At 40.8% G+C, this 26,410-nt stretch overlaps 1 protein-coding gene across 1 annotated transcript; it reads right to left on the bottom strand.

The window, feature by feature from the left end:
- Nucleotides 1-438: 438 nt before the first annotated feature.
- IL12RB1 (interleukin 12 receptor subunit beta 1) lies at nt 439-25,238 on the bottom strand. The gene is made up of 15 exons (XM_088149579.1): nt 25,024-25,238; nt 22,800-22,929; nt 20,519-20,691; nt 17,485-17,636; nt 14,744-14,792; nt 13,417-13,527; nt 13,190-13,272; nt 12,242-12,467; nt 11,279-11,443; nt 10,208-10,309; nt 5,862-6,017; nt 5,554-5,697; nt 5,375-5,471; nt 4,382-4,466; nt 439-2,322 (listed from the first exon to the last, which is right to left on the bottom strand). The coding sequence occupies exons 1-15, from the start codon at nt 25,136-25,138 to the stop codon at nt 1,891-1,893; spliced, it is 2,220 nt and encodes a 739-aa protein (XP_088005705.1). The 5' UTR covers nt 25,139-25,238; the 3' UTR covers nt 439-1,890.
- Nucleotides 25,239-26,410: the final 1,172 nt, after the last annotated feature.

The raw sequence follows: 26,410 nt of genomic DNA on the forward strand, positions 1-26,410 counted from the left end.
ATAATGAAAAAACATAACCTCCGATGATATATGTGTGTGTTGTTCTTGTTTTTAATACTGTTTGCCTTTTGTAACTCCTAAAAATATACTTCAAAACAATCTCAAACACTTTAATATCAAAATGCCTACTGTTTTCTGCTTTCCACTCACCAAGGGACTAGTATGCTTCGTCTAAGGAAGAAGGCTTGATCTGAATAAAGTTGGATTTTATACTTTCAAAACTGAGAGAAACTGTCTGCTGTTGGGAGAATCCTAGCCATACCCTGAAATTAGCTTAAAAGCTAAATTAAATGTGTAATAGAAAGGCTAACTCTGTCATTAAGCTGACTGAAGTAGTAATTTTGGGCAACAGACCAGAAAGAGCAATGGATTGGGACTATTCTTTCTGAAGTTTATAGCCCACCTTCTTTGTAAGGGCTCAAGGCAGCATATATAATATGGCATCCTCCACTTGATCCTTACAAAGGCACTGTAAGAGGGAGTTCCATGGCAAGGCATTGATTTGACCATGTATCCTCCTCACTAAAGCCCATCACCCCAATTTCTAAACCATGTTGCTTATCTTCTGAGCCAGCCTTCCATATGCATTATTTTAAGAGGATTCATGGTGATGTGTTGTGAGGTGGCCATAGAATCTGCTTTCCCAGGGTGACACCTGCACGACCGCCGGCCGTCTGGAGGGTGAGTGGCAGTGCTGTTGCTATTAAGGAAGCGGACAAGAAGGAGCATCAGAAGTACCAAAACCTCCTCTTGCATCACAGGGCAGCCTCCCCTGCCTCACATAGAGGGTCTTCTTGGCCTATCTCAGTTAAGTGTCTTCAGTCCACTCCACCATTCAAAAGACTATAGCTAAAAGCAGACCTTATGGCCTGAACCTTAACTATCCATTTTCCCTTAATTTACTTCTTTGCTGACAAATGTTTGGGAGATCCGACAAAGTTGCCTATTTTGTATCCTTGAGCTGACCTAAGAAAGGTATTGCTGTTACATCCACTTTAGCTCAAATTCAGCTACTTAAAGACTATTTGACCAAGAACAGTATCTTGCATGGAAGATTTAAAAGCTCTATTAGAAAGGGAGAAGATAAATGGATATATATGGCAATGCTGTAATCTTTGCATTTAAATGGTGGAATGAGACTTTGCATTCATTGCAGAGCTTGGGAGAAGGACAAGTGAAGATCACTAGAAGGCAGGGAACTTCTGTAGGTTATGGGTTCATGATGTTTCTTCACCAGAGGTTTCTACAGAAATAGCCCTGCAGGGTTTAGGAGGCCAGGAATGTGTGACTTTTCATGCCACATGTGGAGGATTGCATTTCAGAAATTAGGTGGGACAAAGACAGGGCTAGGGCCAGACCAAAACAAACTTAACTTAGGTGAAATCAAATTGAAATTCAATTCATTAAAAAGAATTAATGGGTTACTCCACTTTTATCATATAAAATTTACAGTTCAGTGGCAACTTTAAAATGAACTCCACAGGCCGCATCATTTGAGGGAGGGGGACTCAAATTGTGCACCCTTGTCAGATAGAGAGTTTTCCCCAGCCTTGCTTCCCAGAATGCTAGAAAAAGAGTCTGATGTAAGATACTGAGTCCAATGAGCTCTATCAATAGAAGTTATCTCTACCACATGATCCACGTGGTCCATTACTGCCAGCTCACCAAGTAGTAATAACTGTCCAAGATTTCAGGTACAGAAAACTTTATGCAACACTGCTTCAAGGCAACCAAACTGGATATTATCTTCTTGCAAAGATATGCTGTGCCACTGAATTATGGTGTCTTTCCTCAGAGAGTGGTTGTAGAAGCTATCTGCCATTTCCTTTTGTTGGTTTGCTGTCCCCAAAACAGCAAGACGTTTTCTAGAGGTTCAGAAACAGTCCTGTTCTAGGTTGAAGCACCATCACTGCATGGAAAGTCAAAGCCTTCATCTATATTCTTAATCACCACCAGTTTGTCAAAAAGTCTGAACGAGAGTGGAACTTGTGACATACACGTGCCATTTTGGTCTCCAGCTTCAGTATTGTTCAGGAAGAGGTGGGAATTAGTACTTTCTTCATGGGAGATACCTGCAAAGTCTTCAGATTCTTCCACAGGGCTCAAAAATTTTTGCCCCTTATATTCAACAAATAGGATTTCATCAGAGCCCACTTGGTCCTCTTTGGGAGAATGTTCCTCTTCTATTCCCTTGACAAATCCCAACAAGTCCATTGTTCTATCAGCAACTGGCTCCTCTTTGTCAGATGAAGGTTCTACAACCAATGGTTCCTTGGGGCTGTTGGATTCCACTGGTTCCATAAAACCCAACTTTACCTGGATCTGAAAAAACATTAAGAGTATTCAGTATGCTACTAGCCTCAGTGCATGTCTGTCTGAGGTTGGATTCATCCTAAGCTATTGTTTGTTTAATTATAATTGATTGAATCAATGACAATTGGCAGGGTCTTCACACTGGGATAAGACAAATAATGCTTTACAAACTTCATTAGATATGCTTATACAAACCAATGTGCCAGAAATGAACAAAACATTAAGCATAATGTGGGAACCCAGGCTGTGTAGATCTCTATTAAGCTGATTAAAGATGTGTGGTGGTCAGATCTTAAGATACTGTCTTCTTACCAGATTAGGTTATTTGCCCATCTTAGCAGTATTGTGTATTCTCATTGGCAATGGCTGTCTAGGAACTCTGGTCTACTTGGCCATCTGATCCTGTGCCCTGGAAATGCTAGCAGGATTTAAGTCAAGTCTTTCTAAGTTAACTGGGAGGAGGGCTGCACTAAGTGAGGTGAGAATGAGGAGAGGGCATGATGCTAAGTGTGTGAAGAAACCACATATGATATGTCATTTTCCTTTTTTCAATGATCTGGAAGGGTCTGATTCACAGAACTCTGTTTGGAACTTTTGTTTGAATGTTCCATGGCTGTTTTTCCTGGTTTTAAAATTTTATATATTCATTTATAAGACTTATTACAGGATTTACAGGACTTGTAAGCTATTTCAGTGAACCAACTGTGGTTCCTTATAACATGGGGATAGAGCATTGATATTGGAGGGAGCCTCATACTTTCCCCTAAAGGAGAAGTTTCATAGCACAATTAAACCCTTCCATACCCCTGAATGATTCCTGGTTCTTAACAGGCACTGATGTCATCCAGTCTTTGTAAGACAATTCAGAAAGAGATACTGCAAAAACCATCAAATCCAGCAGTTCTTTTACTTCCAAGGGAAATTAAACATACTATCTGTCTCCCAGTCCCTTATCCAAGAACATCTCACCATTTAAAGTCATGTGAAAAGTGTATATGAAGCAACTTTGTCCTGAGGGTCCATATCTAGTCCAGGAGTGGGTACCTGGGGTACCAAACAACTTTTTTGCAGCCACCAGTCCCATCTGATCATGCTGCCAAACTTGGTGGCACAGTTGCCAAAAATAAGTAATACCAATTTCTTAACTGGCAATTTAATAATAGCTAATAGTACTGGAACTATGCAGGAGGGCAGGAACAGTGGCACAGGAAAAGGGGGTGCCCAAGCACATCTGCATGGCACAATAGTTGGCTGGTGCCAAGAAATAGCTGGGCATCTGGAAACTGTTAATGGCTGAAATCTTGGGGGGGGTGTGTGGATATTTTAAGTCTCAAGGAAGGTCATCAGATGTCAGTTCAAAGAGAAGTCATAGCCTTCCTCTCCAGAACTAATAAAACAAACATACAAACAAAAGATCCCACCAAAATAAAGAGGAACAATGTGCGTTTAACACCCATGAAAGCTCTGTTTATAGAGTTCACTGGGAAAAAGAATGACATAATGGTATGGTTGCATGAGACACTTACCTTAGGGTTCACTAAACCATGGATTGCTAAATTAACCCCATTTTCTAGGTTTGCATGACATTGAGAACCATACACCACATACATTAGGCTAAAGTGTGGCTTGCTGGCTTGTGTTTCAGTGTGTTGTGCATACCCAGCCAATTGGTATAAAAATATATGGTAGAAGATACAACAGATGAGGATTATTGTTGTGAACTTCAGTCACTTGCTTGATCTACAGAGTACAAAAGCAGAGCACAAGTCTAGGCTGAAGAGATACTCCTGCAGGACAAAAGATCCCCAAAGAAAGGTTCACCCTGCGGACCCAAAGTGCTGTAACATCACCCACTTGATAGCTGTGCTTCTGGTATCTTTAAAGAAGTCTCCCTCTTCCATACTTATACTCTTCTGTCAGCTTCTCACTCTCAAACCTAGAGGTCTCCAGGGATCAAGAGATCATTTGCTACTACTATTTCCTACTGATAAAACATGCAGTCACCTTTATTCAATAAATAAAGAAATCAAAATAATATGATTTAGAAGATCTCCACTTGAAATCTCACCTGGCCTGTTTCTGCTGTGGTGAGGATCTTTATGGCTTCAGTATTAGCAGGGTCTGGTAATGCTGGGCACAGTGCTTTCTTGACTCTGGAAAAGATGATAGAACAATGGTTTAGGAAGCAGAAGTGGGAATGGGGAGTTGCTTTGTTCTTGGAAGGACAGGAAAGGCTCAGGATACAGATGTGGGAGGAAAGGCTCTTTTGCACACCTCCAGTCTTTTTGCATTTGCAAATCATATTAAGCCAGGACCTACAGCCAAGACCTATAGATCTGTACTATGTAGGAATATAGTAGCCTGATTCATTCATAATGCTAAGCCATCATGTTCAATTAAAAGCAAACAATATTATGTCTTGGCATTATGTGCAAACTAGGTCATTCAACTTCAATACATCTGACCTCCCTGTGAGATAGGCCGGTAGCATTATGCCCATATTACAGGTTAGAATGCTATTGGTGCTGAAAGACAGTGCCTTTACTAGAATACCTATCAGGGCTGAGATTACAAGTGACAATTCCCCAGCTCATGTTCTCAGCTGCTTTACTGCATCAGCTCACTAAAGCCATATAGTGGATGATTAATTAGCTGACAACTTTGGAATCAACTGTCCAGGGAGATAACAGTTGCTTACAGCAGCTGCTTAGGAGTTAATTTTATTTGTTTCATAACAGCAATTCTTTAGGTAATTTCAGCATAAAATGCTGCCTTAACACCAGTCAGTTCATAAAGCCAATGTCATCTAACTCAGTTTACAAATTAACATTCCTGGACATCAAGGAAAATAGAGTTGATTGAACCTGGGGTCTCGTTCTTGTACAACAGGTGCTGGAATACTATGCAAAGAATATTGTCAATGTCATAATACATTTTGTTGGATTCTCTCCCTTCATCATCATTATTTGGCCAGTCTATAGACTAAACTTCCTATGTCTTAAAGCAGACATTTCTCCACTGCCCTTCAAATGGCTATTGCACATGACTTGATCACAGTTACCTCTTTTTGCCAAGGTGGAAGATGGTGGCGGCAGCAAGGATGCCTCCAAAAATTCCCATAGATAGAAAGCTTAGTGCCAGAGTTAGCTGCCTGGGATCTAGAGAGGAAAAATAACAAAGAGGAGCTATTGCTACTGTTGGAACTCCAGAAGGAGGACTCAGAGGGAGGGGAAGCTATACCTGGAGGTCTGGTTAGAAATCGATAAAGGGCTTTGCAGTTTTCTTTGCTGTTTTCTGTAGAGGCCCAGATACCAACAAGATAGGCAGTGTTGGGCTGTAAATCCTGGATTGTATACCATGTGTCTGATGCATTGGCTTCATGATCTGAACAAGAACAGGACGGTACTTTGATTGGCATTTTCCACAGCACCATGGCAGCAGCAACCAAGTCCTTGGCCCAAGTTCCAGTGGTGAACCTTGCCAGGATACCATCTTTCTCTTCCAAATTGTATGAAGCCGAGACACAAAGGTCAGAACCCCATACTCACATGTTAAGTTACCATATTGCTCCTTTTGATAACATATGACATATTTCTTCAGTTGACCTGGGCAGTGAGAGAGGGCTCTGGGAGGCTTCCACCAGATGACAGCAGAATTGACTGTTTGGTTAGTCACATTTACATGGATGGCATCTTCAAGAGAAGCTGCAGATAAGAAAGGGCAGTTATCAGATTATTGGCTCGTGAGGGCCATAAATTCCATTGACATTCAAATATAACTTTCTTCCATCTTTGGGATGGTGGCCAGGTTCTCCCATCACTTCCTTGAGAAGCTGAATATGGAGCTAAGGATGAGTTGCAGCCATTTGCTGACCAGGAACCAGAGATTGGTAGTTTGGGTCAGGGTTTTGAAATGTTCTCAGGCTGTAGAAACTGTTAGTTAACAAGAATCCCAGAGCCCCTGGTTGAAGCTCTGGTGATAGAAAATTGGCTGTGTGCAAGTGAACTCTGTGTGTGTGTGTTTGCCTATCATGTTCTTGCAGAACTCTAGACTTCTGCAGAACAGAGTTTGAAAAACCTTAGTTTAGGTGATATTTGTTTATTCCTGGAAGGCTGAAATACTTTTATTGGCTCTCTCAGAAGCTATCGTTCTTCCTTCTTTCCTGAAAAGTCCTCCTTACCTTATTCCCTTCCATTCCATGAGATATTACAGCCAATATTATAGTCAATTTATTAAACATTTATTTATAGTTTCTATACTGGATGCTACACAAGAAAAAATACAAACTTCTATTGCCCCAGAGAGAGTATGTTCTTTGTTAAATAAATATAAAGAAGACACTGAAATAGGTTATGAAGGTACTCATGCATTGCTGTACTTCAGTGTTTCTCAACCTTCGCAACTTTAAGATGTGTGGACCAGCTCCCAGAATGCTGGCTGGGGAATTCTGGGAGCTGAAGTCCACACATCTTAAAGTTGCTAAGGTTGAGAAACCCTGCTCTACTTAGTCATCTTTGATAACCCCTACAACAGGTCACCTGACCTCACTTTCAAGATAATGGGTTTTCACATGACCTGCTAACCACAGTTATGAGATGCCCCATTAACTGTTTTTAGAGGCATGTGATAAAGCCTTTGTCTCATCCACAGGATTCCATGGAAGCACCCTAAATTTGCACTTGGCTGTTTCAGTTTTAAAGCAACATTTTCTGTCTTCCACAAATACAAGCCTTGGTGTATGAATGATCTACGCTCTCTCATTCATTATCTTGGTGATGACATGGTTAGGGCTGGCCTCTGCTGAGCTGTTGGCAGGAATGGTCACTAGACACTGCCTTCCCTTGCCATTTTGGCTTCAGCAGCAGGTGAAATTGGACACATAGTCTTCTAATGGTGCACCCATCACCACTGTTTTTAAAAATAAGGAAGGATTGCTTCAGGAAATTCCAAATGAATCTTTTGTAGATAGGCGGTTTAAACAAGTGACTCAGAATATAAGTCAGATTGGCGTTGATCCTGATTATCTATTTTCCAGGGGTATGTCATCAGCATTTCATTGTATCAAACAAAGATTATAGGATAATTCAGTACAGGAATTAATGGCCAAAGCCAAAGTATCATGTTCACCTGTAACTTCTGGCATTAATTACAGATATATTTTTCAACTCCCTAAATATTTGGATAGCTTATATATAAGTAAATACAGAATAGCTTTCTCAAAAGCCAGATTAAATGTATTGCCATCAAATATGCTATAGGGTAGATTTCAAAAAAATCCTACCTCTCAAAGATGTTGTCCTTGTAATGATACTGATCCTGAAACAGTGAATCATATTTTATTGTATTGTGAATTTTATAAGAGTCTTCAGCAGGAAGTTATCTGTCCTATTTTAAAATCTAAACCAGGAAGGGATACTTCTGAGTGTAAAAATTTTACTTGCTGATGAAAATCCTGAGATCACAGCGGCAACAGCCAGATTTGTAACTATGGCTATAAAAACAAGGTTTTTAGTAACAGATAATGAATTGGGCTTTTAAGTGTGTCATGTAATATTTATTAAATATTTTATCTGTTAAATTGTTTTATTCAATGTCAAGTCTAGATTATATTTGTAACTTGTTTTTGGGCCTTTTGGCTGTAAAATAGACATTAATTTAATTAAGTGAATCCACCCATCTTACTGCTGGTCATCCTCTTCTCTTTCCTTCCACCTTTCCCAGCATTAGAGCCTTCTCCAGAGAACTAGATCTTTGCATAATGTGTCCAAAGTATGACAATTTCAGTCTGGTCATTTGTGCCTCAGATGAGAACTCTGTATTGATATGTTCTAGGATCCGTTCATTCGTTTTTCTGGATATATATGGTATTCTCAAGAGTCTTCTCCAACATCAAAGTTCAAAAGTGTCAATACTCTTTCTATCCTGCCTCTTCAAAATCCAACTTTCTAGTCCACTAGACCTGTTATTGAACATGTGTTCAGTGATCTTTCAAAAGGCCAATACACCCGCCTGTTAAAAAAGGGGTAGCTGGTAAAGTTAAATTGGGAAACACTTGAATTGCTGGTTCTGTCCCAGATTAATGCATTGAAAGTTTCCTGCTGCTTCTGCTCACATGGGGTCTGTTGGTATAGCTGTGCTTTCTACTGTTTTCATTAGTTGGGGATGGAGGCAGTGCCATTTAGCTTACTTTAATATCATTTTACATACTCCATGGGATAGTTCTGGATGCTGCCACCTGTGGCTACTTGCAGCCAATACTGTCATTCCCTTGCAATCCTTACTGATTTGGAATGTTTGGGAGCTGGGGTGAAACTAACAAGAGTTTCCCCTATTAGCTGAAGGGAAGGGAAGACTGGTAAACCTCTCTAGAAGAGTCTAGACAGCATTTCTCAACCTTGGCAGCTTGAAGATGTGTGGACTTCAACTCCCAGAATTCTGCTGGCTGGGGAATTCTGGGAGTTGAAGTCCACACATCTTCAAGCTGCCATGGTTGAGAAATGCTGGTCTAGACTCTTCTAGACCATCCTAGAAGAGAGATAAACCTCTCTCCCAAAACAGTCCAACTGCTGGGCCAGTGGTGTGAAAGATAGGCTGGGATGAAGTTTGATGGAGCTTCTCAGTGCACCATGCAACCTCCCTCCCACATTACCCTGGACCCTTCCAACCACCCCACTGATATGTCACCTGTGCTATTTTTAGACAAAGTCTACTGGTCTTCCAGAAGACCAACAGACCCATGTTCAGAAGTTGTCCAAGTGACAGGTTACTGTTGCAGAGCATCTCCATACAAATGACCTGTTGGTCCAGCAATTTGAATGGTGGTGAAAGCTTCCATCCCAGGCACCTGCCCCTGATTCTCCTGCTACACGTTAAAGAGAGCTGCTAGTGCTGTTTCCCGAGCCCTCCACTGGTTAGTGGCACTGGGCGGGAGGGAAAACAAAGCCAGAGGAATCTAGGAATAGCTGTCCTTAAATTGTCCCACAGTAAAGCTGCTGTTGTTGTTGTTCAGTCATTAAGTCATGTCCGACTCTTCGTGAATCATCGCGCCAGGCCTTCCTGTCCTTCACTGCCTCCCTGAGTTTGCTCAGTTTCATGCTCATTGCTTCAGTGATGGTATCTAACCATCTCATCCTCTGCCGTCCTCTTCTCCTTTTGCCTTCAATCTTTCCCAGCATCAGGGTCTTTTCCAAAGAGTCCTCTCTTCGCATTAGGTGACCAAAGTATCTGAGCTTGAGCTTCATTATCAAGCTAAAGCTGTAACTTGCAAGTTTATTATTGAGGTGGATTAGTTCTCAGCTGTCAAAGCAGCACAAATTATGCTGGCATATTATTCTGCCAACTCAAGGACTGGAGTAATGCACTTTTACACTGTGGTGAGAAAGGGCCTAATGGATGACAAAGTGTTACAGAGTTTAAACATCTGGAAGCTGTGATGATAGTGTCAGCTTAAGAGAAAATATATTACATGAAGCAGTTGATTTAATAATAACTAGGTGATTTTACTCATGGGTTGGGGATGAGAGGAGGACAGTGTTGGGGGACTAAGGGGAAGATTGGGTTTGGCGGAATGTGATTGTGCCATGATAAATTGCAAGTTGAGTAGAGTCTAAGAACTTTAAGGTGCTTGAGGCAAATTGTTAACATTATCAAAAAGTGCAATTATTCTGCCCTTATCTCCCTGAGTTTCTTCTGATAAGTACAAAGATAGAAGAAATAACGGAGAGGCCCAAGAAACTTATCATCGAAAGCCAACATCACCTGGGCTACAAAATTCTGTGAATGAGGCAGGCAAACATTTCATTACTTTCTTCAGGTATGAAGGAATCATTTTTGGCTATTGGCATGTCTGAGTGATGTGACCAGCAGGGGTGGAAAGTCACAGTGACATACTCACCATTTCTATGGAAAAGGTACCTAAGTCCAAAAGTTTTCCACTTCTCTGTAATGTCATATCTGTGCACTGCAAAGCGGTAACACCTGTTCGGCTCCATTATCCCTGGAATTTAGGAGTAAAAATCACAGATTTTATGGTCATAACCTTAGAAGAGACCTCCTAGATCAGATCAAAACTTTCTCTTACACAGCATCATGTTTCCAACAGTAGTTAGCCAGATGCTTCCAGGAGTTCCTGTCAATAAACTTCCCAGATTGTTTTCCCTCCAGCATTTCTTATCAAGCGAGACTGACTCGATAAATGACTATTTCAATTAGCTCTTGCTAATAGTATCCATTTTTCCATTCCATCAATATGTCTAATTCCCTTTTTAAGCCAATGACCATCCCTACATCTTCATCCCAGAAGTCTCCACAAATCAAGACTATATTGTCTAATCAAGTCCTTCACCCCAGCTGTCCTGAAGTCCCTTCACAGCTTCTTCAGAGGATCCTGAATTCTAAAGTCCATTTAAATATGATATAAGGAACCCATGCATAGAGAAGGGAGCAGGTGGACCAAATTACTACCCTCTTCCTTCTTTAGCCTGCATTGTACTAGTGGTGTGTTCCCAGGATGTCCCACTCTTGCTTTTTTTTTTTTATGATTCCAAGAGGGCACCATTGACAAAATATCAAAATTCAGCCATCCTAGAGGAGTTGACAGAAGCACCGTGCAAAACAGTCATTTTACCATACAACTCAGCTAGGTTTTATGTCCCCATTTTATTGGTTTAAAACGAATGGCACAGCTACTCCCTAATCCCCTCCAGTGAAGCAACACCTCTTTCAAACCCCCTCCCCACCCAAGTGTAGCCCCAGCTAGAAATGCAAATCTGGAGGGTATAAGGTTAAGAAGGGGTATACTGTATTAAAGGCACAGCAAAAGAGAGTGTCTGTAGGACCTGCTTTCTCTTGATCTTGCTGCTTCTACCAAGCCAAGCCATGCCACTCTGAGGGTTTCTCTAATGGAAAGAGTGCTATTCTATTAGAAGAGCCTGGTCTGGACCTCTGAAAGAAGTTCCACAGTTACCTGTCACCACGTCAGTGTCATCAGGTTCCATGCAGTCATTCTTAGGCAAGGCTTCTCCAAGAGGCTGTGCTTCAAAGCAAAAGGGATCAAAGTTCTCTTCTACTTCCCATTTCAGAGTAAAATACCTTCCAGATAGACTCACGTTCAGAAAATTGGGATCTAGGACTATAAAATCATAGTGTTGGAAATGAATATTAAGGTTATCTAGACCAGTGCTGGCTGGGGAATCCTGGGAGTTGAAGTCCACACATCTTACAGTTGCTGAGGTTAAGAAACACTGGTATAGACCAGCCCTGGTCAATGAATGAGCTTTGCAAGTGCAGCATCCCTGACAGATATGTGCCCTGCTTTTTCTGAAATCTCCCAAATGAAGGGCCACGGGGCAACAAACTGCCAAGGGAATAAAGTCGGAGATATATTTACAATATGCCACTGTTATTGCCACGGTATATGCTTAAACCTGAGCTCCTACCCATGATTGGTCAGATTCACTTTTTGTTTTCTGACAGTTTCATTCTAGGTCCCTCTCCTGCCATTTTATTTCCTGAAGCTCCTCAATAAACCAGGACTGGTGAACAGAGGGAGGCCATTCAGAAGCTAGTCCATCCAAGTTGTCATCATCCTTATGTTCCAACTGGTAATTAAAGCCTTGATGGAACGGTTCATCAGGGTCTTGGGAATTTCTCCAAGAGCTCTCTGGAAACCTATTGGATCCATCAGATGCCTGGAGCAGACTGTTCAAATAGGTCCATCCTTCCTGCAGAGGCTGGTGCCACTGATCAGTTCAACAGCAATCAGAAAGTGACTTGATGGAGAGATGCTCCAGAGAAATTCTCCTAGGACTGACTATGTTGGTCATTTTGCCCAACTTATACCATGCCAAATATAAAGGAGAGACTGATGTTGGAAGAGGATTCCCATACAATATGAGATTATTAGAAAATGGTTGCTTTGTATACCAACCTGCATTTTTTTCTGGTGGGAGCTGAAAAAAGTAAGCTGGAGAATGTCCCGCCTTGTTAAATGCCTCCAGCGAAATGTTATATTCGGCTGCAGAAAGAGCAGTTTGGTATGAAGTTGCACCATGCACAGTAACGCTGGACTTTTCCAAGCCAATTAAGCACTGCTTGCAGGCCAGCATGACAAAAGTCAGAATATAGCTCACCTCCCCTTGCTCCACAGGAGGTCTCTGCAAAAATACAAAAGAGGGGACTAGAAAGCATTTTCCAGTAGCTAATGCTTCCATTTCTATCTAAATGTAGAAGCAAAGGCCAAAGACAGTCTGAAAAACATTCTTGTTTAAGGAGATATCTCTTGGGCATTCTACGGTTTCAAACCATTTGGTAGCACTATCCCATCTAGGGTCGGTGATGGGTGCCTGACAGCACTAAAAGATCTACAAAGACCTTGGCGTCAGGCCTCATGACCCATTTATCCTTTTCTATTTTAGATTCTTAAATTAAGAAAGGTTGTCACTTTGTAAAATAAAATGGCAGGCTCTGGCTTTATTTACAAGAATGCTCTGGGCCCTGCATCAGCCCTATAGACATCCTTAGCAAATTAAAATAACGGGTGACTGAAGTCCAGGAGTTTATTTGCAAATGTGTATGTCTGCCCTCCAACAACAACAACAAGCTCTCAACACACTGAGTGTGCCAACCAGCCCTAAACATACAACTTTCGTGTCTAAAGACTGGAGCTTGAATATTTGCACTGCATGTTTTTCTTGTCTTCTCTCTGCTTAAGAAGTACTATTTTTAATGTTTTGAACATTTTAAATGTTTTAAATGCAGGCAACCCAGTGCAGGTTGGATCAGCAGTCTGAGCAAGAGGATGTTTGAATGATGGATTCCAAGCAGATGCCCCTCATTTGGATCAGAAATCCAAGGCTGAATGGCGGGTTCCCATTACCTCCCATTGCAGAGTCATATTCCTCTGGCCCTCCTCTCCTAGGGGACCCACAGTATAATACACTGTGGGACTTCTGAGGATTTCTGGAAGAAGCAAAATGAATCTATTAGACTCTCGAAACTTACCTAATCTCTCCCCGAGCCACTTTATTTGAGCCTTGTGTCCTCTTCCCTCCAGTCTTAGAAGGGGAAACGAAACACTCAGAGACACACATACACTAATCTTACCAGCAGGAACAAAGAGGATTTCGCTCCAGTTGCTCCAGTAACTGCTCCAGTGAACAGTTCGATGCCGAACCTGCACTTCATAAGGAATATTTTTTCCCAGGTGACATGTAGCTAGACAAAGGCAAGGATATCTGGATCAGTCTTTAATAGTCTTCAGACACCAAGATCGTAGCCCCTTACTGGCTGGCTGTGGTGCTGGGTTATCTATAGAACCACTTCTTTTTGTGTCCCGCGTCCTTCATTGTAAACTACCCAGAATTTAGCTAATCACGCATGAAGGTGGCAGCCAACCCAGTCTATCACATGCATTTGATTCAGAGATATCATTCAGTTTAGCTATTATGGCTTACAGCTGTTGTATTCCATGATTCACACAGACCTCGGCAACATCTTCTTTCTCCGTGTCTCTATAATGTTGACTTCATTTCATCCCCAGCCCTTGGGTGAGGCAAGTTTAAGTCATCCTTAGATTACTGGTGTTAAAGGGGGTATTTTCCTTTAAGTGGACAGCATCCAACAGGGGCCTCAACTTGTATAGGCCTTTGTCACCTTGGAATGAGGTCAGGTGATTGGCAGTGATTGGGAAGAAAGAAGATAGTGGCAGGACAGGGACCAGCACATTTAATGCTGGTATTATGCCTCTGAACAAAGCAGCACTTCCCCTGAAGGAACAGATTTGTGACTTGGAAGTTCTGGACTCATGGCTACTGTTTGATAAGTAGATGCAGCCTGTGACTAGGGGAGACTTTGCACAGTTTCAGCTATCATGCCAGCTGTGGTGCTTCTTGGAGCAGAAATAACTCATGCCTTCATTTCCTCTAGTATAGATTACTGAAATGTGTCTACATGGGACTGCCTTTGAAGACTACCAAGAAACTATATTTGATACAAAATGTAGTGCCCACTTGCTAACCGGTGAGAGCTGTTACAGTTGAATTCTGGGAGTTGAAGTCCACTCATCTTAAAATGGCCAAGTCTGGACAACACTGACATATTGGCACAATTTACATCAAGCTGGATCATGAACATTCCTGATTTGCTGGATGAGATGACCCTTTAGGTCCTATTAGTCTAACATCCTGTCCTCCACAATCCTCCGGTCCTCCTCCGGTCCTCCAGGAAGCCTTCAGGTAAAGCATGAGCTTAATTTCTGCAATAAGCCATTAGAACTGGTGTCTGTCCTCACATTCTTTGATGGTGAATTCCACTCATTTTAAAACAGTAAGAATTCAGAAACAACCTGAACATCTTTGGTAGTCAGAACTACTTTCAAAAGAACAAGATTTTTAAGAATTAAAAATCTGAATTAGAAACAGAATCAACTTACCTATTGATTTCCCCACGGTGCCGTCATCCTTTTCAGAGCTACAGTTTCCCTGAAAGAAATCAAGGTAATGTTCAGAATGAGGAGAAGACTGGTGACTGCCCCACCAAGGCAAGAAATGTGTTCTTCTCAGATACACAGAAGGGGAAACATGAGTTGTTTTTATCAGGTAAGATTAATAAATGAGTTTCCCATGCCAGGGTTTTTTTGTTCATACTCATCAGGTAACTTGCACATGAGCAGGGTGAGAAATTTATTTATTTATTTATTTACAAGACTTATATGGCCACCTATCTCATATAATGACTCTAGGCGGCTTACAACAATCCACAAAAACATGGCTAAAAACAAAAATACCCTTCCCCACCCCCATGGGAGATGTTGCAGGCCTAAACTTGACTGTTGGTTCAAAGGAAGACCAAGGGATTTGCCTTTAAATTGGGGTGGGCATTTTTCTTCTTCTGAGGTCTGCATTCCCTCCATAATTGGTTGGGCATTGCACGGTGGGTGGAGCTAAAGCAAGGAGTGGATGAGGCCAGAGCAGAAATTGGTGGGGGCATCCAAGGCCAGCTCTAAGCTAAGGCCAAATAGGCACCAACCTAAGGGCACCAAATTTTAGGGGGCGCCACTTCTGAAAAACACAATAAAAAAGCGAAAAGCAGTAAAGCTGCACTCTGTCAGCCAGCATGCCTGCTTGAGCACTAAATATAATTTCACAGAATTGTTGCCGTATGACAACAATGCGTACTGATGTATTTAAAATTGCTTACTGTGTAAATGGGGTGAAAAGGTCTGACCAAAAAAAAATGTCGGGCTGATAATCATAAGTGTAAAGCCCAAAAACTCAAAGAAAAAAAGAAACAAGAGGGTGCCTTTTTGAGATTCCTGACAAAATCGGAAGATGAGCCAAACCATGGGGGCACCAGAATACGACTTTGCCTAGGGCGCCAAAATGTCTAGAGCCGGCCCTGGGGGCATCCGTTCCTTCCAGAGGCACACAGTACAAACTAAATAATGAAATATGCATTGTGACATTATGATGTGAGTTCACCCTTTACGTACTTGAGTGCAACATCATGATGCAGGTGTGATAGGAGCAGAGTTTACATTGCAACATCACCAAGTGTGTTTTGTCATTTGCCTCTCCCCCACCCCACCGGATAACCCTCCCTAATGTACTTTCTGTAGAACTACAGGAAGATATCATCTGAATCTTGTACAAAAAAGCAGAAGTGTAAAGGGTTATCCGAATGGGAAGTATGAAAAAGGACATTAAGTGGCACAAGAAAGTGGATAAAATACTGTGAGAAAAAAAAAATAATACAAGATCATGATTGCTACAAAAAAATTGAATGAAAGAAAGATATTGTATAATGTGTGTATAAAGAAAAAGAGAACTGCAAACAACGTAATCAAAAAGAGCAAGGAGTGTTAAAATTAAAGGGGGCAGAGAAAAATACAGTACAGAGTAATGGAAATTCCCTTCTTGCTTTCTGAAGTGTTTTCCCAGAGTTTCCGATAGGATCTTTTCCCAATCTTACTGGACTTGCCTATTTTTGGACTTAGAACTTCTGCGTGCATAGCATGTGGTGTATCATAAAACTTGATCTTGATTGCAATACGAGGTAAATTAATTTTTGTATTATTGTAATTGTTTTTTTTAAATTTTGTTTGCTGCCCAAAGCCACTTGGTGAGATGGGTGGTCATACAAATTGAATAAATAAATAAATAAATTGCATGCACACATATGAGCGATAGCCACAATGTCTGCAGACCCTAGGAACGGCTACATCTGTGATTGTGTTGCATCCAGAAAGGCGCTAAATGTAGCTTCCTTCCAAACTGTACTGCAAATCATCATTCTTTAAACATTCCTACCCTTATTCACCAAGTATTTTCTTCTTCATAATCTCTTGATCCCGTTATATTTGGAAGAATTATCTCATCTCAGCGGAAGTCCCAGAGTGGGGTGAAGTTGGAGGGATTTATTTTGCGACAGCTGGAGAGCAGCTGGCCATGGGGCGATGTTTCACCCAGGCACCTTCCTGCTCCTAAGCCTTTACATAAGGGTAACATTTCACACAGCTGTTTGAGAGCAGCAAGAAGAGGGTATGTTGGAAAGGGTGGGGATGTGGAAATGCTGTGATCTTTTATGGGGAAAAAAACTACGATCTGCTGCAGAATTTCATTCTCTGGCAATCCTCTCTGTCGAGAGTTTTAAAACATGTAGATGGCAACCTCAACAGACATATATGTAAGCTGCATAACTGCCTATATGATTAAATTGAACATGCATTCTTCCTTTGCCTCCTTTTTTTCTCATTTCCTCTGTAGTGAGTTTCAAACAATAGTCTCTCTGAGGCAGAGAGAAGAGTGATTCATGTGATCATTGCTTCAATGAATGCAATCCCCTGATCTCAACAAAGCTCTAGTGAGCCTTGTTTAACTACTGTGCATTTTTATTCATACTTCTCAATGGTTCAACCAACCAACCTTACCTTCCCCAATCTGAAGCCTTCTAGAGATGTAGGACTACAACATTCAAAATCCCCCAAACCCTTCAAGTGCAATCTACCAATGCATCTCAAGGGCACCAGGTTGAAAGGAGGTAGTTTAAACCAAAGCTGGACAATGAATTCTAGGATTGTTACCCAGCAAATCTGCCTGCCTAGGTAGAAAACCCTAAGGCTTTTAGGAAACCACCAAACATTGCCATTCCTTCCAGTGTTTACAGGCAACTCACCAGGGTCCACTTTACATCCTTGGACTGTCTCATCCTGACTTCTTTTATTTTGAGTGAAGAGCGACAAGTGTCAGATCCAGGCCACTTCAAGGTCAGGATACCTTTCAATCTAGAAATGCTGATGGACTTGGCCGATGGTGGATTCAATTTTACTGGAATGAAAAGACAACAGCTGAGGCTGCTGAGTCAGACAGATGTGTAAGACTACAAATGCAAGATGATATGTCCCTTCACTCATTTTTGTACTTTATTTTCTCTCCCCCCGCCCCATCTCTTATGGTCCTTTTTAGTTTAGTTCTGTTCAGCTGCTCCTTTTCACTTTCCTTCTCATTGAGGGCTTAGGAATAACACTTATGAATATCATCCTGAGAAAATCAGTCAGCCTTCTGATCCCACTAAGATTGCACTGGTGCCCTATCTGAGTTTGGCACTGAAAAATGTGTGTTGGTAAAATAGAATTCATAATACCCACAATCTTCTCTACCTATGATAAAAAAAACAAGACAAGCTGTGGTCTAACCATCTTTTGTTATTGCTTATTTCCCATTTCTTCACTGTTCGTGCTGCCTTCCGGCAACAAATGTCACTCTTGTTGGATGGCTTTTGCCTCTGGATTTCCCACCTTTTCCATCACTGAAGCCTCAAACTCTTTCTAATCCATAGCATTAAGAAAGGATGGGAAATATCTATTAACCTGAGGATCAAATTACCTCCCAGGGGCCAGATTGGGTACCCCTTTTCTGAAGCCAGGTCATTCTATAGATAACTTGGCTTAGGCTGTCATGCAAATTTTGCCAATTTGTAGAAGGCATTCAGTATTAGATCCTACATTTTGCTTGAAGAATAACTTAGGTTCAGCTATTATTGAGTGTCTGGTGTTATCATTATATTAAACAGTGATCCCTGTTTGTAAACTCTGAGAAAAGCTAAGGGCTACTAGATATAGGGAAAGGTGGAAAGAAAGAGAAGAAGAGGACAACCCATAGTAAGATGGACAGACTCAGTTACAGTGGCGATGAGTGCACTATTGGGAAACTTGAAACAACAGGTTAGGAATAGATTGTCATGGAGAAAATCTATCTATGGGAGTCGAAAATGATGTGGTCGCACATAGTCAATCACTAGATATAGGGTGCAGCAATCTGCATGACCACTAGATGGTAGCAAAGGGTTATAGATTTCTGTATCTTTTTGCTGCCATCTAATGGGTAGGGTTCAAAAGAAGACAGTTCCAACTGTTTGGAGAAAAAACCATAATTCTGTAGCTGTAGAGATCCAGTGTGTTATAGTGGTTATGGTATGGGACTGGTGCCAGAAATGTAATGTTCAAATCTACCCTCAACCACAGAACTCACTGAATGACTTTGGGCCAGTCACAGGATGGTTGCTGGGAAGGAAAATGAAAGGAGGAACGCTACGTACCCTGTTTTGAGCTCCTGAATGAAAGGCAGGATATAAATCTAATCAGCAAATAAAAATAAATCATTAGGTGTCCCCAATGATCCTGGCAGAATGATCGAAGATGATAGTCCAAACCTTCTCCCTAAAGATATTTCTCTCATCTTCCTTCATCTTCTCATCTTTTCTCATCTATTTTTAAGATAGATACAGGCACTGTGAGAGGCAAAAACATGATGCCTCTCCTAACTTGATGTGGAGTAAAAATGCGGAAGTTCTGTCAATTAATGTACTGTATTTGCCTTTGATTATAAAAGGGCCCAATGGCCCAATTTTCTCATTAAAATTAATGGAGAAAACAGATGGCCAAGACTAAAACCCAGTAGCAAGTGGGTAAAGCATGGAAAATACAGTAGCTAGCTCAGACCTACTTGGCAAACAAATCTCAGTAGAAGAGAATATCTGTAGCTCAGGGTTGAACTGTGGAGTCCTTGGGATTCTCTGAGCTTGGTTGTTTTCTTGCAGACATTTTGTTACTCAACTAGGTAACATCTTCAGTGATAGAACAGAGTGGGATTTGCTCTCTCTCTTATATATAGTAGCTTGCCCTGTCAGTGTTGGTGGGGGAGTTGTTTTTTTCCTTGCGTAGTTCCTAACATCTCCTCGCCAACAGCTAACAGCCAACACTCAGATAAGCAGGAATTAACACCAGACAAACAATCAAGGAGTAAACAACGACCTAATCTAGGAACTACCAAGGAAAAAAACAAGACACCCACCAACACTGACAGGGCAAGCTACTGTATATAAACAGAGAGCAAACCCCACTCCCTTCTAGCACTGAAGATGTTATCTAGATGGGTATCGAAACATCTGGAAGAAAACAACCCCAAGTTCAGAGAACCCCAAGGACTCCCCAAACAAATCTCATCTTCCTCACCAAATTAAAATCACAGGTTTGTTTCTGGGAGAAACTACAGCACTTAAAGTAGATGGGTTGGCTCTCGGTTTCTACCATTGAAGCTTGGGGTCCCAACCCTAGTGTTCATACATTTCTTTTAATTCCTCGCATCTTTCCTCCCTCACCTGATTTTTTGATTTTTCAATTTGGTTCAGATTCTTTCAGTGAACAAATAATTATGCAGGAAATCGGCAGGCTCGAAAACAAGAAGCAGAATCCTACTTATTTTCAACTCCTAGACATTCCTAGAAAAGGAAAGTAGGGGAAAAGGGAATCTCACTGCTTTTCTTGGAATTGTGTTACCCCTTGCCCAGAAAAAAGGCCATGGTAAGCTGAAAGGTGAATAAGGAGCCACCTCAACAGTTTTATCTCCTGGTAAATTGGAGTTGTGTGGTTTGCAACTGTTTGAGGAAGGCACAAGCCTTCTGCCACAGCAGTTCTTTTCTCAACATGCCCACAACCCCTCAAAATTCCAACTGGAATTTCCAAAATTCCAAATTCCAAACTTGCCCCAGTAGGTTGAGGTCCCTTGACCTAGCAACAGCGCCCAGACAATGGCTTCATCTGCCTTTCCTGTTTGTCCCAAATGTGGCCAGAAGCAGAATCAAGAGCATTAGGAGAACTGGAGATACTCTGTGTTGTAGGAGGTGCCCATTTCGGCGGCTTTTAACTTACTGGTTTCCTTGATCAGCTGCGTAAGATTCTTGGAGACCTGTGGAGGGCCATCCTTAGGCACACTTTCTACCCAGATAGTCACATTTTGTAGAACATAGACAGTGTCCGTGTTAAAAATAAAGCGGGTGGCCTTTCCAGCCTGAAATGTCTTTTTCATCCCTTCAATTTGATTCCTGTGGGTGAGAAAGCAAGAGAAAGGAGTGCTTCCATAGCAACCTGAGAAAAGTAGCAACCAGGCCTTGAAATCTCTTATTTATTTTATTTTATTTATATTTCAAATGTAGATACCGCCTTTCTCACAACAAAGTGAGTGGCAGAAAATGTTTCCGAGTCAGAATTTCTTTCTGCATCATGCTTGCCAAAATTTATATACCATCTACTCTTCCAATGCTAGGCAGCTTACAACAAAGGAGAGAAAACATGAATAAAATCATAAAATCCGTTCATAGAATTCATAAATAAGACTATTAAAAGCTACAAATAAGCCTATGGATGCTGTCAAATGAGTTGGAATGTTCTCCTAAAGAGGACTGTTTTTGTCATCTTTTTAGCTAATTTTAATATGAATATTTATATTTTGACTGTTTTGACTGTTTTGGATTTTAATTGTGAGCTGCTCAAAGTCACCCTCTGGGGGAGATGGGCGGCATATTAATCAATCAATCAATCAATTAATTAATTAAATCTTCTGAAACATCAGAGCAGGGGCACACTTAACTTCTCCCAGAGGGAAGGGGCTACAATCGAAAAGTCTATCTTCAGATCCCAGCCCTCCAATGTCTTTCAGGGTGGGTATTCAGAGCATCAGATTACTGCTATGAGGACTTGAAAAAGGCCAGTTATAAAGATAATGGGAGTTTTCAATATCAGTGTTTCTCAACCTGGGCAACTTTAAGATGGGTGGACTTCAACTCCCAGAACTCCACCCATCTTAAAGTTGCCCAGGTTGAGAAACACTGTTCTATATGAAACCACTAGTGAATATCAAGATGGCCCCACTCCAATCCTGGTTATTTAATGCAAGTGAGGGCCTTTGCACTATTTCAGCTTGTGCTAACCAGCTGCACTTTTTGATAAAAGTGAAAGTTCTGGCTGTAGTTACACGAGGATTCATCAGATGCAGGTCGATGACTGCAAGGCATTCTACATATTGCTGCCTTAAAAGTACAGTATTTGTGGCTCTTTAGCATTGAAAGGCAAAGGGGGACATGGGAAGAGAGATATAAAATGTGGGTGGAGGTATATTTATCCCTCCCCCCCAAGATCAGCAAATAAAGCCTGGGATGAGGACTAATAAAAGCCATTTTTTTTCATAACACATAATTAAACTGGGGAATTTGCCACCATCATCTGTAACAAAAGCTACCAGGTTAGAAAGTTTTCAAGGGAAATGGAGTGTCTGATCACAAGCTAAGCCATTAAGCAGTTTGTTTGATTTTGGTTTAGTGTATAGTGTGGACCTAGCTATTGTGGTTTATGAAGCAGAGCTTGTGACCTACAGTATTTTGTGAACTCACCCACTGTGGTTTGTTCATTAACTATAGTTGTTCAGATTTATTTATTTATATTTCAAATTTAGTCACCGCCCATCTCACTCAAAGAGCAACTCTGGGCGGTTTACAATAAAAACAAGAATAAATACTAATTAAAATACAATAAAATAGTATTCTTAAATAAATAATGTATTTAAACGATAACTTAAGCATGATGGCTGAATCAGGAAAAACTCATGGAACAGGATATGGGTGGGGGGAGGTCAACTATCAACTATCAATTATCCCTCAGGAGAATTAAAACTGAAGCCCCCCATGTTTCCTCAACAAAATTCAGAGGAAGAAATTGCAAATCCCAGCATCACTGCCCTGCCATTGTAGCCCTCTCCCCTGGTTATTAATGCCCCATCAGCCAAAAAGTTACCCATCCTACTTTAGGCAAAATTGTTAAGATGTTATTTTTCACACTTTTGATTTTCCCTTACAACTTGCTTCTGCAATTGGTTAACTCTGCCTCGGTTGCCATGTGCTTTTGACCAATGTTTATAAGCTGCCTAGAGGACTTGTGTGGCTGAACATTTGGTTTTTACGCTTCTAAATTAAAAAATAGAACGGGATAAATGCTTATGGAGAAAATCTATCTATGTGGTCACTAGGAGTTGAAAACAACTTGATGGCACATAATCAATCAATCAAAACTATATCTATCTATCTATCTATCTATCTATCTATCTATCTATCTATCTATCTATCTATCTATCTATCAATGTGCTTGGGCCAGCATTCACCTAAAGTTTAGGGTGTAGTTGACATCTTCCTTACATCCAGCCTCCCAGGTACAGGTCATAAAACAGCGGGGCGATGCTTCACAGCAAGGCTTGTAGCAAAGCAAATGTTGGGGAGCACAATTGCCAGGGTCTGCAAACACAGGACAGAGAATGACATTCCTGGAAACCTTGGAATTACGAAGCAAAGTAAGGCATTATTTATTTAGGGCCACACCTATCCTGCCTTTCCAATAGAATTCAGCTCATGTTGACCAATTGTCAAACAAAATCCATGAAAATACAAACTAAAAATACATTAAGATGCATCACAGAAATCATCCACACACATACAAAAGCCCTAAAGAGAGCTAGCTAGCTCTTGCAGAAGCTGTTTGAGTCACTTGTTGAGATGGGTGGCTATAGAAATGGAAAGAAAGAAAGAAAGAGAGAGAGAGAGGGAGAGAGAGAGGGAGGGAGAGAGAAAGAGAGAGAGAGAGAGAATCAATTTACCACAAGCAGAAATTGTAACATCAGATTATAATCTGACTTTTACTAAATTAATGGAAAGTTTAATAAACCGTTACAAATGTTTGAGTTTCAAGAACTTTTCATCAAGAATTATGAATCATCAGACAAGATGATTAAACATCCCAAAAAACTGAGGGAGTCTATGACAAATATGCACATTGGGTCTTATGAAATGTAGAAGAGATGTTTGACTCACTAAGATTTCTCTTGAAATCTACCAGCCAGAAGCAAATGCAGGTTTAGAAGAAATATCAATTTCTAAATCATTGGAAGGAATGGTGGCAAGCTTGACTCCTGTTGACTGCACGGACACACTCATTAAGTTTTCTTGGCAACTCTACCAAAGTGGTTTGACACTGTCCTTTTTTTAACGATGTTTTTCCAACTTTTCAGTCAAGCCTACAACCTGAGGCTTTCTCATGGCCTTCTATCCAAATACTAACCAGGTCCAAGCTTAGCCTTTCAAGATCAGCCAAGATTAGCTGATGGACAAGTAGGAAAAATATCCCCCAACTCAAGCAGCTACTGGAATGTCCTGGTTTAGGGCTGTCAAATCTGGATCCTGAAAAGCTGGTTGACCACTACTTGCAGAAATAAGTTGCAGAAAATTCTCTTTGCTGCCATCTAGTGGTGACTCAGACTTTTGCAGCAGTTTTCCAAAGTTTCCTATCTAAAACAGCTTGTTTCTCCCACCCCAGATTTTAAATTGGCCACTTTCTAGCACTAATGAGGAAGCTAGAAATGTAAGGAAAAGGACACACAAGCATTTGGATGGCCTCAACCCTGTTGGCTTTGTAAACCTGGCTTTTCTCCAAAGCCAGGATGTTAGCAGAGCTGGGTCTGCATGTTTTGCTCCACATTGGTTGAGGAGTTGATTAGTTTTATTTCATTGTTTATTGTTTATTTCATTGTTCTTTTATTTTTTTTACTGTTCTTCTGCTGAAGACCTGATTCACTTGCCACTTATGAGCAGATCACCTATGGACATAGACTTTGTATGGACAAGTATAATGAAATATGGGACTCATTTATACAAAATACACTAGGTTAAAAAAATAATAGTCACATAAATGTATTGGAAATATATATGCATTTGAATAATATTTGCATTAGATAAATATATACAGATTTATAACTATTCACTGTTATAATGGTATACGACACTAAGTTTTTATTATTTTTGCTGTTGCATTTTTGTTATTTTTTTGTAATAGCGCTTTTTAATGTTTTCTTTCTTCTTCTTGTGTATTATTATTTTTGGTTTTGTTTTCCTTTTTTATTATTAATTAAAAAGCATAAAAAGAAAAAAAAACTGTTCTGCTGTTTTTACAGTTATGTTTTGGGGTTTATGCCTTGTTAGCCGCCCAGATTTATTTGATTAAGAGGGGTGGCCACATAAATATGCAAAAAACAACAAACAAAGAAGATGGTGAGACTTAAGATTAAATCGAGGAGTTTTGCATTCTCCTTATTTTCCCCGCCCCCCACTTTCATCTTTTTAAGGAAACTCCCTTGCAGATGAGAGAGTTATTCTAAGTTTATTTTAAGTATTTAGTTATTTATATATAATTCAGTTCACCTGTATTTCTACTTTACAGCAGATTGCAGATTAAGAAAAGGAAGGGTATTCGAAGGCATGGAAGGAAACTTATGGTTTTTGTTTCAGCCTAGCTAGCTTTAGTGCTTCCTGGCCTTCCCTCAGCCAAGATAAACTTACCGCACAGGAGCCCTGGTGCAGCCAACCATACCATCATCACCACCGCAACATCTAGTTGTACCACCTTCAGGCTTCTCCCAGCTTGAACGATGGGTGCTTTTCTCCTCGTAGGCATGCTGGTTACTGCATGGTCTGTTATTCCTTGCAAACAGTCTGCCCCTTTCTCCTGATGGTGGGTAGGTAGACCTGATCTAACAAAGATGGGTTAGGCAGGGCCTCCCTGACTGCTCGAACTCAACGGCCTCTCTCCTCGAGGCACTTTCAAGAAGGGTGTGCACATTCTTTTCTTCTCTTTCACTTTCTTTCCACCTGCTTACCACAGAACATATTGACTCAGCAGGACACACACACATGTGCACATGCTTTATGTAGGTTGGCAGGTTTGTGCATACAAGCTGATTTGCAGGAAGAGATCCACTTCCTTTTTCTCATGGGAAAAAGGCTACACGTATGAGATCCAGGGCAACCCTCATTCCCTCCGGGTTGACTCTTAGAAGTAGGATAGCTGAGCTGCAAGGTTTCATTTAGTAATCGTATCACTCATAAACCTCACCAATATCTTTGCCTGCATATCTATGGTCCATGGATATTTTTAAAACTAAGGGTTTTGTGGCATCTTAAAAACTAACAAATTTAATATTGCAAGAGATTAGCAAACCACTCCTCTGGAATCAGATTTGCGTGCAGGTTTTGAATTACGATCCCTTTTAGCTGATGCATGCAATGATGTTAAGAACAACCATTTTGTGAAAGGACAAGATTAATAATCTAATTGTCATGATTTAAAGATGTTGTACATACTCAACTGTACTTATATTTTATAACCTTCTCTTCCCCAACCCTGCTTTTATATCAGGATAATCTTGAACTATCTAGTAGATAAAACAGAGTGTACTCTATGAAGAATCGGAACATAATAAATTACATGTTCTCTGTGTCATCTTTTAAGAAAGTAGAAGAAAAATTCCTGTAATAATTATTTTCCTTTGGTTAAGAAAAACAAAGATATCTGCTTACTCTACACAAGCATCTTCAAGAGCTGGGGGAAGCCCCACCTGCATGCTGGGGAGAAAGCCACTTCCCTTGAATACGTTAGCCTTTGCAGAAAAAGAACTAGCTTTACTAGGTCAGAAATGTGGTGGGTAGCTTAAGCTCAGTGAGTCAGATTTTTAACCACGTTTTCCTGTCCCAATTAAGGGAACAAAGCAGTTTTATTCACTTGTATCCTTGGTGGGGAGGGTATACTGGCCAACTGGAATTGGAGAAGATGAGATCAGCCAATGGCATATTTTAGTCTAGCATTTTGTTTCCTGGATTGGCCAAACAGTTACCTCAGGAGTGCTTAAGGGCAAGAGATGGAGACATATCCCTTCTCCCGCTGTTGCCC

This window comes from Python bivittatus, unplaced genomic scaffold (genome assembly GCF_059951505.1).
Source record: "Python bivittatus isolate LINGU-HERP-01145 unplaced genomic scaffold, Pbiv_v1 ctg000580_np1212, whole genome shotgun sequence".
NCBI classification, from domain to species: domain Eukaryota; kingdom Metazoa; phylum Chordata; class Lepidosauria; order Squamata; family Pythonidae; genus Python; species Python bivittatus.

Bases quoted from the DNA above. Each gene is read 5' to 3' on its own strand.
- IL12RB1 (XM_088149579.1), bottom strand. From the start codon at position 25,138: ATGCCTACGAGGAGAAAAGCACCCATCGTTCAAGCTGGGAGAAGCCTG. The intron at 12,468-13,189 runs GTAATGGGAACC...GTATTTTTGCAG, and splicing joins ATATGACTCTGCAATGGGAG to AGACCTCCTGTGGAGCAAGG. The intron at 6,018-10,207 runs GTGAGTATGTCA...TCTTATCTGCAG, and splicing joins GTACCTTTTCCATAGAAATG to CTTCTCTTGAAGATGCCATC.